General features: G+C 26.1%; 2 protein-coding genes across 2 annotated transcripts; both read right to left on the reverse strand.

Moving 5' to 3' along the window:
• Positions 1-1,367: 1,367 nt before the first annotated feature.
• LOC108774798 (venom allergen 2) lies at positions 1,368-4,046 on the reverse strand. Its single transcript, XM_018540998.1, has 5 exons — positions 4,005-4,046; positions 3,127-3,223; positions 2,634-2,689; positions 2,195-2,309; positions 1,368-1,459 (listed from the first exon to the last, which is right to left on the reverse strand). Exons 1-5 carry the CDS (start codon positions 4,038-4,040, stop codon positions 1,368-1,370), a joined length of 396 nt encoding a protein of 131 aa, XP_018396500.1. The 5' UTR covers positions 4,041-4,046.
• A 2,306-nt stretch (positions 4,047-6,352) lies between these two features.
• LOC108774810 (venom allergen 2) lies at positions 6,353-11,309 on the reverse strand. The gene is made up of 5 exons (XM_018541009.1): positions 11,208-11,309; positions 9,758-9,851; positions 8,006-8,061; positions 6,651-6,765; positions 6,353-6,524 (listed from the first exon to the last, which is right to left on the reverse strand). Exons 1-5 carry the CDS (start codon positions 11,241-11,243, stop codon positions 6,415-6,417), a joined length of 411 nt encoding a protein of 136 aa, XP_018396511.1. The 5' UTR covers positions 11,244-11,309; the 3' UTR covers positions 6,353-6,414.
• Positions 11,310-17,691: the final 6,382 nt, after the last annotated feature.

Here is a 17,691-nt window from a genome sequence, read left to right on the forward strand (position 1 = left end):
TCACAATATTCTAATACATATTATAATTAAAAATTAGGTAAGATAATCTGCAATGACCAAGAAAACCAACTGATCTTTATTATAACAGATAAGATAATGTCGGTGGTAGAGAATGTCAAGAGAGGAAAAAGAGCTTAAAAATTACGAAAATAAATGTAAACAAAAATAAATAATAAGGTAATCGGGCTGTAGGCAATAGAACATGTAGGCAATTGAGCTGTAGGCAAAAATACATGTATAGCTAAAAATAAATGTAAGCAATCGGGATGTAGACAAAAATACATGCTCGGTAAAAATACATATGTAGGCAATCAAGCTGTAGGCAATAATACTTGTACGCAATCGATCTGTATAGGCAAATGGGATATAGGCAAACAGAGCCTCCTTTTAATATGGCTCTTCATATCTCAAAATTATCATCTTTGATGCTCGTGTAATTACGTTTTGGCAAATTAATCAAACAAGATTTAATTCAATACACTCGAAATCAAACTTGAATATTTCGCATATCGCAACGATATTAATGCTGTATATTTTCGTTGACTTGGGTAACAAATGCTCTTCAATGATTAATAAAAATCATTGCTGTGTTGTTATATACATTTATTGCTTTGTTATTTTATACATCTAAAAAATAAAAATTATATTTGAAAAAATTTTATTCATTACTATTAGGTCTATAATTTAATTCTCGGACCATATATTCAATCGACTACAATATTTATTTAAATTATATTCTTGTTTTCGCCATACTATCATTTTGAAGTGTTATCCTTAAGTTTTAAAATAAAATATAGGTGTCTCGGTGCTGCTAATCATACTTCAAAAAATAGTAGTGAAAACTATGTCGTTCGAAATGTAGCATTTGAAACACTGCCTTGCGTTCCAGCTAAAGAAAAATGTCGCTTAAGCTTAAGAAATGATTTGCTCAACTTTAGATAAAATATTGTTTCTGTATCAAACAGACACACTCTGTATTGTACAGTACATGTAAAAAGTGATTCCAAAGATTTCGTGATAAAAATTTTAATTTTTTTCTTCATTGAATTCATCGACTCGAAACAACCATTTTTTTCGAAACGGAATCCGACAGTTGCCTCAAAAATGACAAAAATGTGTAGAAAATGAAGAAAATTATTTTGATTAGGTTCATTCTTTTATAATTTTACATCAAAAACTTGGTAAAAATAGTCGATTTATGAAAATGCTTTAAAAAAAATAAACACCATTACGCATGATATTTTATTATCGTTAGTGTAACATATTAATTCTAATTTAATAACTAAGATAATTACAGAGATACAACGTAGAATTATGGATACAGATTATTTCATACACAAAATTGGTATAAAATAAAAATTATCAAATTAGTATTCAATCTTACTCATCACACCATACTTTATAACACATGCTATTTGAGCTAGACTTATATCTTCGTTGGATCCTGATTTTTCACCTTCTGTAATTAAAAAAGAGAGGACAGAAAATTATAAAATTTAATTCTAAATTATATATATATATTTTTTTTTAAATAAATTTTATTTGAAATATATATAGGTATATATGTGTGCGCGTATGTGTGTTATGGGCGATTCGATTAATTTGAGAATTATACATAATGGTCGGTCCGGTATATAATATATAATTCCCAATTTGTTCAGTCAATATAATTAATAGAAAAGAATTATTTAAATTTCTCGGTAATTACGTATATTTCTTCATGCTAAATAATTATTTTGATAAATTATCTTGTTATGTTACGTGAGGAAGTACGCGAAAAAATCTTATTTATTTAAAGGACAAGGATTTAGCTGTAGGGGTAAGAAGAAGCAACGTAATTCAAAATGTCATGATAGTTTATCTTGTTGAATAACATTAGTTAAATATTATTATTGAATTCATATTATTTTTTATATAACTAATCGATTTATTCCTCTGTCATTTTATTGTTCTGAATATTTTCAGTACTGATAGAAGAAATTAAATAAATAAAAAATATTTAAATGCATGAAATAATGATAATAAGTAATATGTTGAGATTGTAGAAAACAGACTGCCTTATTCTTTTAATTTTCAATCGTTCAATCTATTAACCACATTTCCCACTTATAAATGAGCATAATTCATATTGACCGGCTATTTTGATTAATTTGGACTTAATCCTCAAATTGCCTATAACACATATATTAATTACCTGTATCTATGCACCACCCAACGGTCTTCTCGCATGATTTCACGTTGTTTTCAGTCATAACATCTTCGCAATATCCAACACCTTTTTCTTTGACTACTTTATCTTCTTTATTAATCTTAAATAATGATCTTATTTAATATAAAATTAATTTTTTTATTTAATTTTAAATTTTCTTTCTTTGTGCCAATTAAAATATATAATCAAATATACTAAATTATTAACTCCAATTTTATTGTTATTAAATTATTGTATTCAATCTAATGAACTTTTTTTTATAAAATTATAGTATAATATGTGAAAAGCACCATATGTAAAAATTCTTAGCAAAAGTAGATAAAATGAAGTTACATAATTAAGGAATGTATTCTAATATCTCATTACATGTATATGAATGTATGTTTTTATTTTTATATAATTTCTATTTTTAATGAATACGTACCACGTGAACCCTTTTCAGTGCACAAAACCATACATAAACATCTATGACGGGATCGACTGCAATATATATTACAAATTTATTAATATATAATTTTAAATATAATATCAAATCTTATATTACTGTAAGTTGTTACTGTTTATCTATTACCGGAAAATTTCAAATTTAAAAGCATTAATACAAATTATAAAATACTTGATTATTTATTATAGTTAAAATTTATTTGAATCAGTGTATATCAGGTATTTATTAATTTAAATGTATACTTTGTATTGCTCTGGGAAAAGTTCTAATAAAAAAATTATAACAATTTATTAATGCTGGACTTCTCCTACATTAGAACTGTGCAGCTAACGACAATTTTTACTAATAAAATTTTAATAAAAAAAATACGTTATTAGAAATTGGTTTTTTTTTAAATTTTATTTGTCAAATACAACTAATTTTTTATAGAAACTTAATATTCAATATTTAATGTTTAATATTTCATACTTACCCATTAGATTTCCGCATTGCGGCAATTTCTCTTTACATTCCTTTATGTTCTTATGTAGAGTTTTTAATCCTTTAGGATTTGTATTTGCATAAGCTACCTAACGTTTAAAAAAAACTGATCATATTTATGTATAAACATATATAAGTACTTTAGTTTTAAAAATTGTTAAATATATGCACAGTAATTTTTTTTTAGTTGTAATAAGTATTTAATATGTATATTTAAATAAATCATAATATATAATATTCATATTTATTGAAATATATATTTTTTAGACAATTTTAATTAAATTTGTTTAATATTCTATATCAGGGATTCTTAAAGTGTGAATTGGATCGGAAGTCAATTTTTAATAGAACGCGAAAATTTTCAAAATGTTAAATCACGCTACATTATTTCATGGAACGGTACAAACTTACGCACGAGTGCTACAATTTACATATACACAACGTACATGTGTATATGTAAATTGTACTTAAAATTTGATTTTTGGAACAATGACAGAAATTAAAATGAAATATAGAAGTAAATTACAATTATCGAACACACACTCTTTACGCCTAATAATTCGCATTATTGTCGATATGAAAGCTATCGTCAACAAAAATAGTAAACAAGAGCTTTCTTTACGCATATTTTATTATATATTTCAGAAAAGATTTATAAAATTATGTTTAATAAAAATTTAAAAAAAAAGGAAGAAAATAATTAATTAATATAAATAATAGGATATAAATAAATGTAAATAATTTACTTCTCCAACTTTCTTATATGTATTAACTAGATCATAAATATTAAAAAATGGGTCATAAATGTTAAAATCTAAATTTGGAAAAATTGTAACTCTACATATTTAAAAAGATATAATTTATACTTACGGCTAGGAGACACATAACAAGTATACAAGTCTTCATTTTTAATTTTTCTAATTGTAAGACGCGTATAGAAGTTATGAGAAGTATCTTTTATAGTGTACTGAGAATATTTCGACAATGTATTTATTCTCAAGAGAATCCCTACAAAATGATTGTTAACGAAATTTACACTCATATTTATTGCATATATCATATACGCATGCGCATATTATGCACAAATACATTAGACGTGTAATCATATTGCGTCAAAACTTTGCACATAAAATAATAAAATAAAATCATAATAACATTTTAATACACATCTTTATCGATCATATTTACAAAATTTAATAAAAAAAATATAAAATATATAATAATATAATAAATATAAAATGTACTACATAAAAAAATAGAAGATCATATATTTTGACTTCCAAAAATAAAGAGAAAGAGAGCATATAACTTTGTTAAAAATAATATACACTACATAATATTTATTATATATGTAATATTTATTATTATATTTATTATTATATTTAATATTATTTACTTTCAATTTTTAATTACAATAAATGTTCAAAGTGTTTCCCATTTAATTCGATACACGCTTGGACATGTCGGATCATGGACTGTCACATTCTTTCAAAGATCTTGGGACAATTGCGAACGGTACCACAAGTATTAAAGTGCCTTCGCGTAGCATACCTTCAGTGACAATTTGAACTTTAATAAATAAATTAAGGATTTTAAATGACCTTAAAGATACAAATCTACAGGATTTAGATCGCATAATACTCAAATATTTGAGTTATATTTCAGTAACAGTGGATGGACATATATTCGTATTAACATTTTTTATGTTTTGGTGTAAAAAGCTCGGCCCTGAAATTTATTACCTTATTTTTCATTTTTTTTTTGTTACATTTTTTTGTCATTGTATATATCAAATCGTGAATACCATTTAACGCGCTAAAATAAATTTTTATCGTTTCAGTATTTATTATTACTTGAGTACATTGAACACATTATTCCATCCAGGAGGAAACATATAATAAAATATGTTTTTTGTATTAAATACATTTTTTCTGACAAATGTGTGAAAGCGTGCCAGCTTGTACATATATCTAAATACTTTTTTATCAAAGTTCGTGTAAACTGTCTAATAAAAAAGTAATAATAATGTTGATAAGTTAATAGTTTTTTTCAACACATGATTGAAAAATATAGACGTAAATTTTTTTGACGCATGAGATTTTATTAAGCAATTATATTTTAATAGCTTATATGCATATATAGTGCACTATGGCAGAAGTCTCGAATATTTCTAGGAATACTTTCTGAGAATGGAGTATGTACAGACACTTTTTTGATGTATAAAATTTTTATCGAGAATTTATAATTTTAGTAGTTATATGTACGCACAGGTAGAAGCTTTTTAAATACTTTTTGGAATAGAAAATCTACATTAACAGCACGTCATTTCGTAATGTTATTAAAACGTAAAACAGATAATTCAATATTATTATCATTGATTAATAATTACCTGTTTTGGTGAATTAATTAAACAAGATCTGCCTGAACACAATGAGTGATTGCTTAGACGATATATTCCTAGATTCTATTTAGCAGGCATTGTCAAATTCAAAATCAAACTCGAGTATCTTGTATGTTACAATATATTAATGCATTTGTTGATTTAAGCAACAAATGTTCTTCAATGATTAATAAAATTCATTGATTTGTTGTTGTATACATTTTTATGCGATTTTTAGGAAATATTACTCTAAAAATTTGGTTTTTATATTTTAATTGCAAAAATTGAAAAATATGCAATTGTATTAACCGCGGAATTCATAATTTTCTGAATTTTTAAACGCCATAATTACGTGATATTCTTCGCAATATATTAGATTAATTTAAAGATTTTAACGAAATTATTGGCTCATTGCCCTTATCTCTTTATATTAGTTGTTGAATGCATATTGAGCCTTATCATAAATATTTGAATTTTTGAATTTCTTTTCTACGAAAATTTAAAAAACATATAAAGGTATAAAGTTAAATATGATATAAATCATAACTTATAAATTTATTATTTATATTTAATACGTATACTTAGATTAGATATTATTCATAAAAAATTTTACTCGAAACAATAATATTTATTACTGATAACAAATTAAAATAATGTTATCGGTTCATAATTAATGTAAAAAGTAAGGTTTAATGAAAATACTTTGAAAAAAATAAACACTATTATGCATAATATTTTATTGTTAGTATAACATATTGGTTTCAATTTAATAACTACAATAATTACAAAAACAGCATAGATGAGTTATAAGAAAACAGATAATTTTATATATGTATAATTGGCATAAAATAAACATTATCCAAAATTAATGATATTTATACTTTTGATAATAATCTCTTTTTACGCGTTTTCTTCTTTTGGTTTCACAATCATACCCATCACACCATGCAGTATAATACATTCTAGCTTCCTGCTGGTTTTCTCAAAGTTGGAGCCAAGCTTTTCATCTTCTATAATTAAAAAAAAAACAGAAAACTATAGTATTTAATTCAAAATTTCATCATAAAACATAAATCTCTTATGTTTTATTAAAAGTAAACTATTTATTTATAAAATATGTATATATAATTGGTTACCTTTTTCTATGCACCAAGTAACGACCCTGTAGCAATATTCCAAATGCTCGTCCATCATAACAGCCTTACAGTAATCAATACCTTTTTTCTTTATTACTTCGTCATCTTTAGTAACCTACAAATAGTAATCGTATTTAATATTATTGTGTTATTAAATAGTACATACGATATTTAAAACTGAAACATTTATTCTCTTATATATCTTGATTATATTATTTTAAATTTTCTTTCTTTGCTAATTAAAATACATAATCAAAAGTTGCTATTAAATTATTGGCGCATTATATTAAATCCGGTAAATATTTTAAGAAACTACAACCTTGGCCAAAGATATTAGGCATTTATTTAGGAAACAAAGAATATGATATTTTAAATCATTCGTATCATGTTTACACGTTTCTTAAAAGATTTTAGCAACAACACCATCAAATAGAGCTAAGTTTTTAGCTTTAAGAATCTTATTTTAAAATTGCAGTTCGATTTTTTGTTACTGAATTATCGCGGATTAAGTAAAAAGTGAGCACTTTGACTTTAATTGCTCATTAAAAATTATCGTACCACAATTTTAAAATAAGATTCTTAAAGCTAAAAACTTAGCTCTATTTGATGGTGTTGTTGCTAAAATCTTTTAAGAAACGTGTAAACATAATACAAATGATTTAAAATATCATATTCTTTGTTTCCTAGATAAATACCTAATATCTTTGGTCAAGGCTGTATACATTATATATTCTAGAGTCAAGCACAATATATATATAAATTCTTAGCAAAAGTAAATAAAATTACATTAATTAGGGAATGTGAATATTCTGATCACCGCACGCATATACGGGGTGTTTGTGAAGTAACGAAAAATTTTATCGCATAGGAGTAGAATTGACTAAACTGAGAAGAAAAAGTCCTCTACCATTTTACAATATTTTCACAATAGTTAACGAGATATTATGATATTAATTTATAAAAATATCCAAATACGCGCGGCTCACCGCCAAGGCTGCGTTCGGAAATGTCACCCAGGTTTCCCCGAGTATCATCTTATGCTTGTTGTTCATTCAATGTTAAACAAAGATAAGATGATACACAGTATTCGAGTGATATTTCCGAACGCAGCCCAAATGTAAGCGCGCGGTTGAATACGACCGCCCATCGAGGCGCGCCGCGCGCGTTTGCCGTCGCTAGACACGGCAAACGGCAATGGGCATTATCTAGCGACGATCATTGCTTCTTGTTTAGTCCATTCTACCCCTATGCGAAAAAATTTTTCATTACTTCTCAAACACCCTGTATATATGTGTTTGTGTATGTGTGTGTTTTAATTTTTTTATATAATTTCTATTTTTTTAATAAATTCATACCACGCCAACTCTTTTCAATGCACAATGCCATGCAGGGACGCTTACTAAAGGATTTCCTGCAACATAAATTACAAATTTATTAATATAATTTCAAATACATATACGTTCTTACAATTAAATTTATATGAAAAACACTTATTTAAAAACCAATATATAACTTTGCTTAAATTAATATGAATTTTTAAACTTCTTTATTTCTCTATGCTTATGTTAGTGATATTTCAATTCTTAGAGGTGTCATACTCTTGAAATACTTTGACTAAAATATTACACGAAATATTGGTCAAAGTCTATTTCAATTTGTTATTTTCTTTTATAAATTTTTTTTATAAATCTTTGGGTTTTGATAATTGTTTCGTTCTGTGCTGGACTTTAACTCTTTTCAAGTTTATCCGTTTAAAATGTCATTTAGTTAAAGTAAAAGACATATTACTTTCTCCCGTTTTGTTGGCAAAACGTAAATAGATTTATCTCAATTCTATTTAATATAAACATGTACAATTTTCAATGTTTAAAAACTCATTGCTTTATATTGAAAATGAGTACTTTATACTTTAAATTTTAATAAAATTAAATAAATTTATATTAAGTTGACTTTTGAACAATAGCGAGAATTTTTTTTAAATAGAAGAAACCAAAGTTAGTTTTTAAAATTAATTCTTTTAGTTATCAAAGAGAACAGTATTTTTATACATAATATATGTAATCTTTGTGATATTCTACTATTCCACTTTAGTTTGGCAGTCATAATTGAAATGTAGAAAACGCTACGTCTGTTCATGTAATTTTCATTGTTAGGATTAAATATTTTATCGTTCGAATTTGTTTTATTGGATACATAAATTAAGATATGTTATCATTTTTATGTGGGGCATTCCATGCCAAGTGGGCCACCCAATTTTTGGGCTTTCTCGCCGCAGCACTCTTTTCGCTTGTCATTAGTGGGCATGAGAGGCAAGTTTGAAAATGAAATGTAGAAGTTACCTTATAGAAAATTGAACGCTCTTTCACGTAAGAATACTCTTTTTTCGATCAGACCGGTTTAAGACGATGTTTGTCAGTAAAATGAGGAAAATGAGTGGTGCGGCAGGGGGACGGAGCGACATTGCCTCACTTTCCTAGCTCTTACTCCCAAACGAATGCGTGTCCCATTAAGTCCTTTTAGAGTAACAAAGTAGAGACCTAGAGCTACATTTTGAGCTATATTAAAAGAAAATTGAGACTGGCCTTTTAGGCGCGCCGCCATTTTAAAAACTTCAAAACTGACAAACATCGTCGTAAACCGGTCGAAAAAAAAGTATTCTTACGTGAAAGAGCGTTCAATTTTCTATAAGGTAACTTCTACATTTCATTTTCAAACTTGCCTCTCATGCCCACTAATGACAAGCGAAAAGAGCGCTGCGACGAGAAAGCCCAAAAATTGACGGCTCTATAGTTCGGCAACCAGTTGGCCTACAGGTATATTATTTAGCATAGAGTCTTTATTCATCAAACTGTTCAAGTTCAAGCAATATGAATGAAATCCATGAAACTTCGCAAAATGAGTGGCCCACTTGGCGTGGAATGCCCCATATATTTCCTAGATCTTTACATTTGTTCTGTATAGCTAATAATGATTTTGATTAATATACTTTGAAGTAGGAGTACACTTTTAGAAATTAATTTCTTTCTAAAATTTTATTTGTCGAATGTAATTAACGTTTTATGGTAACTTAATATTCAATATTTTAATGTTTAATATTGTATACTTACTCTTTAAATTTTCGCATTTCGGCAATTCCTTTACACACTGCTCTAAGTTCTCAAATAGAATTTTTACTCCTTCTGGATCTTTTCCATAAGTTACCTAACATTGAAAAAAAACTGATACTATATTCATGTATGAACATTTTATACATAAGTATTTTAGTTTATTTAATATATGAAAATGATATAATTTCTTTTAGCTATAATATAAAATAATTATAGATATATTTAATAAATCATAGTGTAATATAATAATCATATTTATTAATTTCTATTTTTCAAACAATTTTATTTATTTAATTCAGACAATTAAATTTTTTTAATATTCCTAAAGTGTCCCGAATTTAAATGATCAAACTTTAAGAATACGCGAAGGGAATCGATACTAAAAAAAAATTCTTTTAAGATATTCGTTTTAGAAAACAGTGCAAAAAAAGACAAAACGTAATTTTCGGAATATTATCGTTTTCAAGACGGAATATTATTGTGTGTGTGTTTCCGTGTACGATTTCAGCGATAATACTTCAGAGGAAATGCGAAAGTATGCTCGCCGATTTCCAGACAGAAGAGTGCCTGATTAGCGAGACATTACGTTGACTAGATTAGTCTTTGGCTGTAATACGAATTAACTACAAGATGCAATGCGTGCATTGCTGCAAGATGCCAACATTTTGAACAATATTTGTATTAAACAAGTGACAAAGTGAATAAGTAAATGTGAATGAATAAAAGTAATAAATGAGTATAAAAATAAAAACTATATTTTATTTTGTGATTTTTCCATAGCAAAGCAAAAATGAGCATGTCTCTAAAGATTCATTTTTCTTATCGATTTCCCTTATCTATCGATTTCCTATACACTCGCGAAGTTGGCCATTTAAATTCGGGATACCCTCTATATCATTAATTCCCAAAATGTATCACAAATCGGTTTTTAGTGGATTGAAAATTTTCATGTTAAATTACACTTCGTTATTTCATGTAACTATACAGACTTACGCACGCGCATCACTATTTTGTACCTATCTGAAATTAAATTTTCAACAATATTAGGAATCAAAATCAAATATCAGAATATATATATATATATATATATATAAATTACGATTATCAAACTTTGCACCTATAGTTCGCATCAATATTAATATCAAGATTACAGTGAACATAAATATAATATTATAGTAAACAAGCGAAATCTTCCGTTATATATTTAAGAAGTAGATTTATATAAAATTAATATTTAATAAAAATTAAAAAAATAGAAAGACAAAATAAATTAATATAAATAATATATATATATATATATGATATAAATAAATAATTTATTCTCCTTTCTGCTTTTTTATTTATATTTATAAATTAGATGGATATTACTTTTGTTCTAAAAAATGGATCGCGATCTATACAAATTTGGGAAACCCTAATTAAGTATTTGAAAAATATAATTTGTACTTACGGCTAGCAGGCACATGAAAAGTATGAAAATCTTCATTCTTTTACTTTTTTGTAAGACGTATAGAAGTTATGAGAAACTTTTTCTATATAGTGTATTGAGAATATCTCGACACGTATTTATTCTCAAAAATAAATCTACCGAAAGATTGTCAATGACGTTTATACATATATTTATTGCACATATCGTACACGAATATTACACACGGATACACATATTACGCATATAACTATCAAACACGTTTTATATAAAACAATAAAATAAAATCGTAACAACATTTTGATACATATTTTTATCGATCACATTAATAAGATATACAATATAATAATGTAATAAATATAAAATGCACTACGTCAAAAAAATAAAAGATCATATTATCTGACTTTCAAAAATAAGGAATTTATAAGAGAGCACACTTCGTCAAAAGTAATGAGTTGATCCAGAAATGATTTTAAGGCTTTCATATAGCAAAAAATCAATTACATTGTTATTTAAAACACCAATCTAAAAGTATAAAAATAAAAAAAAACAAATTTTTTGCAAAATTATAGAATTAGGCTTAGATAATTTCTTCTATTCTAAATCTGAAAAATAGAATAAATGAAGAATCAATTCGAAGCCGAATTCCATAATTTTGCATGGAATTCGTTTTTCTTTTTCAGTTTTATTTGCGTCTAAATTTCTCGCTCGCTTTAAACGACTACCAAACGTAAAAAACGTGTCAATTCTGATTAAAATTTAGTTTGGAAGAGTTTAAATACTCGTACTTTCCAGATGTGACATCAAATGAATTGTGGCATCTCATAAAGATTTATGATTTATCAAACTTATCAAATCATCCTATACGAAATATAATGTACAATATGTTTGTGTGCAATAAGCATATCATATATATATAATTCTCTTACTTTACCATGCTTTGACATAAAAATATTAAAATAACAGCATTTAATAAGATCTAATACACAATATAGCCTATTTGCTGTTTATAGATAGCTACATTATTAAATCTTTACTCATGTAAATATTGAAACTGTCTTATATTTCCAATTAATGTTTAGAAATGTTTTTTATTTTGAATCTGCAACTATCAGTTTTCGATTCAACAAAAATCACAGATAGGATATGTCTAACTATATCCATGATACAGTTACCTTACATCCAATTAAGTATGATTGAAGATTTTGTTTACGTACAAAATGATTAACAACAACATCGTTTGCGCTTTCGAAATGTTGCGATTTTTGTTGAATCAAATATTCAAAATTGTCAGATTCAAAATAAGAAATATTCTGAATATTAATTGAAAATATTATGAGAGACATTTTTAATATTACATAAGTGTAATCAAAATTTAACTATCCATATAACTATCCACAAATAGTAAGTAGACCACATTGATTATTAAGCTTTACCAAATACAGTTTAATATTTTTGATGTCAAAGTACATATCTTATATGGTACCAAAATAAAAAAGTCATAATGCTATATAAATTTTATTTTAATTAACGCAACTTTGCGATAATTACTTTTGTTTAAAAAAAATATACATAGTTAATAATATTGTAATAGATTTCTTACGTTATAATATTTTTTTGTGTAAAATATATATATGTGTTTAAATTTAATTTTGTACAGAAAAAATTCAAAATAAGAAATCTTCCAATATTTAACATTTTTATCTAGCATACTATTCATCCAATTAATGCGTGCACTTGGTGCCTTACTTTACTTAAAAGAAATAATTTTTAAACAATAAAATATTTAATACATAAGAGCGAATGTTATTGCTTTTGGAATGTTATTGCTTTTAGTATAGTCACTTCATTATCAACGCATGCTGTATCGAACGATACATAAAATCGTTTATATATTTTATATAGCCTTTGATAAAAATAAAATATAATACGTTTTTACACCTTCATACATACGTGCATCTACGTGCGCGTAAATGCATATACTTATTTACTTATCATAGTACGTGTAGATTATATCTAAGAAGGAAGAATAAAATTTTTATTGACAATTCGGTTACTTCAACGCACGATTGAAACATTTGTACAATACGTAAAGTTGTAGTTTTTATTTTAAGTGCAAAAATTTTTTTTGATGAAATAATCGTCATAATTTCTATTATACATATACGTACGACAACATATTGCAACAATATATGCACGTACAACATATTGCAGTAAAAGTCACAATCGTCAAAATTGTAAATAAATGGTATCTCATGTGTAATTTGAAGTAAATATAGATGAAAAAGATAAAAAATAAATGCATTATTTCACTATTACGCATTATTTGCAGAATACACTGTACATTTAAGTCATTATAAATATTAATAGATATCTGTAATGTCGTTGTACCTTCGCTATCTATTACAAATTGTATATATTATAAAATGTTTATTTTAAATATTTCATAAACAATGTAAAAAATTATTTATAATTATACAATTTTCCAATTTTGTTTATTATTGCGAGCTGTTTTTTCAGTAGATATTAAATTCTTTTACAATTAACACAGAGATTTCGTGATTGAAATAGATTATGTATGTATAGATAAGAATACTTTTTCGTGATTAAAAAATTTTTTAATATTGTATGCTTGCTTTTTTCACATACAAACCAAACTTCTTTTATACAATACGCATGAATATTTAGTTTTTCGTAAAACATTTTTAAATATATGAACGATACAAGTAAACACAATGTAAACACAATTCAGAATCGAATTGCTTTTATTATAAAATAAAATATACTTTGTAGTATTCTGACATTTTTTGAAAATTTTTAATTATATATTGCATATAACAAATTTCTCCAAATAGACAGATTATATTAAGAATTACATCAAAGTTGAACTTTTCTGTAATTAATAATAGCTTCATAACTTTTATCTCGTTCATTTCAAATTTGCATGAATTAATTTGATAACATTCTTAAATCGTGGAAGCTTCTAATATAATGTTTGTGTGAATTTATATACTACGTATGTAGATCTCTAAATGCGCGCCAAAATATTTTTCCTATATTAGGTTCAATTTTTCGTATTGTTGGTACTTCCATCTTATATCTTCGTGTCGAAAGTTGTGTGTCTCTAAGTAGAGGGAAAGATGGGGTGGATCTTACTTCGCGTGAAAAGTGAATGTAATCGAGAATAAAAATTCAATACTTTAAGATGTTTATATCTCAGAAATTAGAAGAGTCTACCACGTGATTCAAAGTGAATCACTCAACATTATATCGACTTTAATTGTATTTAAAAAACAAAGTCATATTGGTGAAGTTTAATCTCTTCGCATTAATTACCAAAAATTCTGAGTGGAGACGTCAAAGTTAATTTTACTTTTTAAATGATTATATAGTTTTTAATACATCTACATTTGTATAGTCCAATTCATTACGGTTTCAATGCGTATGACTTAAAGGTCATCGAAGATCAAATGATCAAATCGTGACTATAATTTACAATATTATTACCTTCGTGTATGTTCAAAGTGCCGTCCTTGGCTACGAATATAGAAAGTAATATTATATAATTTCTAAATCGCGACGTATTCGATAATGTTATAACGTAATTATTGGCGAGATATTTTAACAATTGTAATTCACATTTTCAAGTCGATTGTCATTCTAATAAAAAAAAGTAAACAATTGAGAACGATAAGATTTCTATCAATTTGTATCATTTTCTATAAGTTTATATTATTTTCTGTAATCTCAACCTCGTGAGTATCAAGATTGATCGGATATGAATTCTATCGTATTTTATTGGGTTTTATAAGATTTATACAAGATTCTTATAAAATTTGAAATTATAAGATTTCAAATTAGTGAAGTCACGAACCAGATTTCATATTCAAAACGATTTTTCTATATTCTTTATCAACTTTTTTTTACCAGGATTATTCAATCTTCTGTATCTACGTACGATATCTCTAAGGTATCAGAGAAAAAATCTAACGTTAAGTCGGAGGATGGTAGCTGGCCAAGTAATAAGGAAACTTCTTTCACACAGAATCCAATCTTTTAGAAACATTTGATTCAGAATATTCCGAACTCTGCAAACGCTGCATAATTTGCAAGCGTGCCATCCTGCTGAAACAACAGTTTTTGTCCATCGGTTATAAGATCGACGTTCTCTAAAAGTTCCGGCAGTTTTTCTTCCAGAAACTCATTATAAACCATATTTGTAAGAGTATTATTGAAAAAATAAGAACCAATTACGTACTCGTAATACTGCACTAAACATTCAACGATCATGGTCTGATATGGTATGATATAATATTGTCAATCAATAAGAGTTTTCGCTGTCCAATAATATAAATTATGTCAATATATTCACACTACATTAATAAAAGTTTTATTAGAAAACAATACAAGAAAAAGTTGCCATCCCTCCGTATTATGTATTGAATCCAGTAAAAGTAGTTTATTTTTGAATGCTTGCACTAAATTAATATGAATAAAGTTGGAACTTAAATCTTCTTAATATCATGAAATGGTTGATCGCAAAATATTATAAACAGTATTAAATGAACACACATTGTGAGCACTACAGCAACAGCATGTAAAACTACAAACACACAATCAATAATTCCGATTAATTTCGGTCGAGTCCTATGAAATGATCTTATAGAAACCTTATGCAATTCCAAGTTGCTATGAATGCTTATTTGGATGTAGAACTATCGGTTGCGACACAAACATGCAGTAGCCCCGAAATTTCCGTGACATTTATTTAAAATCTTTTGCATTTATTTTTCCGCAAATATAATTAATTATATTAACGTAGTGCACAAAGATATGGAAACATAATTATGTACTTTCTTAATTCTTACCAATCTTCTTAATTATTTTTTTTTTGGCAATTTGTTTATGTGATATACACTGAGAAAAAGAAATTGTTAACTCAACTAAATTGGCGGTCACGGGCTGTCAAGCAAATATTTTGTTAATTCAAAAATAGGTTCTGTCGAAATAAATAAGTCATTGTTCAATGTACTACTGCGTATTTGACTCAAATACATTAATATTTCGACTAACAAAATATTTGCTTGACAGCCCGTGACCGCCAATTTAGTTGAGTCAACAATTTTTTTTCTCAGTGTATAGCAAGAGAATAGTTCTTTAAAAAGAAGTATGTTAAATAGAATAATGTTAAATAGATATCTTAAGTTTAGAAATAGTAGTATTTTATTAAGTTAGAAAGAGAGAGAGAGAGAGAGAGGGAGAGAGAGAACAAAAGTTTGTTACAAACATTACAAACGTTACAAACTTAAAAATTCAAATAGCTGTCATTTTATGAAAAATGAAGGAAATTTCAATTTAAAAAGAGTTTTAAAGATTAAAATCTCAATTTTCGAAAGATCACTATGTTTTGTGAGTGTCTGCGAATATTTTCATTATTATATATAGAAAACAAATTAAACACAAAATGAGAAATTCTTTTTCACTTTGTGAGCTTGTTACATTCACAAAAACTTGAAAATTTTTTTAATTTAAAGCGTGAAAACTTACACTTTTTCTTATACAAAATCATATTTTGCAATTGTTCTTTGTAATATCTTTTGTTACTTTAGTTATCGTGGATTGAATATAATAGAAGGAGTACTTTAAGTGAATAGAAGAAGTTTTGACTTTGATAACTCCATTAAAATTCAAAGTACTGCAATTTAAAAACCAGATTCTGAAAGCTAAAACTTTACTTTATCGAATGGTTTAATTGTTAATTAAAAAAAACATGCAAATATTAATACAAATGAAGTAGCACTACGAACTTTTATTCCAACCCAATTGATATAAAACCATATAAATTGATATCGAACTTACAAAAGGAAGCGTAGATTCGGCTTCAGTTTCCGCTAGAGCTTCGGCTGCAATTTTAGCTTCAGCTTCAACCCGAGAATCAATTTTGACTAAGGGATTAATCAGTTGATTAAGTCAGCGTAATGCTTAGGCCTATAACAATCACCGCTACAAACACAAATTTTGAAACTTTTTTATCGTATTCTAACTTCACATTACACTTCCACTGCTTTATATCCCGTGATTATTAGGAAATATATATGTAACTCAGATAAGAGAATTTATAACGGGCAGTTGTGTGAAAAATAAATATGTTTTGTTATTTATAAAATTATGACTTTTGATATTTTATGTTGATATAATATGTATAAATATAGATATAAATTATGAAATAATACAGATTAGTTACGCATAAAATTCCGATTCGTAAAATTATATAAGAGTTACAATATTAATAAAATAAAATCTGTTACCTCTATATGTATAACAAAAATTATAAAAAATTCATAGAATTTATAAATAATTTATTATAAATATATAGTAATATACATATCATGACATTATGTTAATTGTTATATATATAATTTTGAATAGTTATCATATCAAAACACAAGGCATATAAGATTCTACATGTACTGTATTATTTGAATAATAAGTATGAGAAAGTTTACAA

This window comes from Cyphomyrmex costatus, unplaced genomic scaffold, assembly GCF_001594065.2.
Source record: "Cyphomyrmex costatus isolate MS0001 unplaced genomic scaffold, Ccosl1.0 scaffold275, whole genome shotgun sequence".
NCBI classification, from domain to species: Eukaryota; Metazoa; Arthropoda; class Insecta; order Hymenoptera; family Formicidae; genus Cyphomyrmex; species Cyphomyrmex costatus.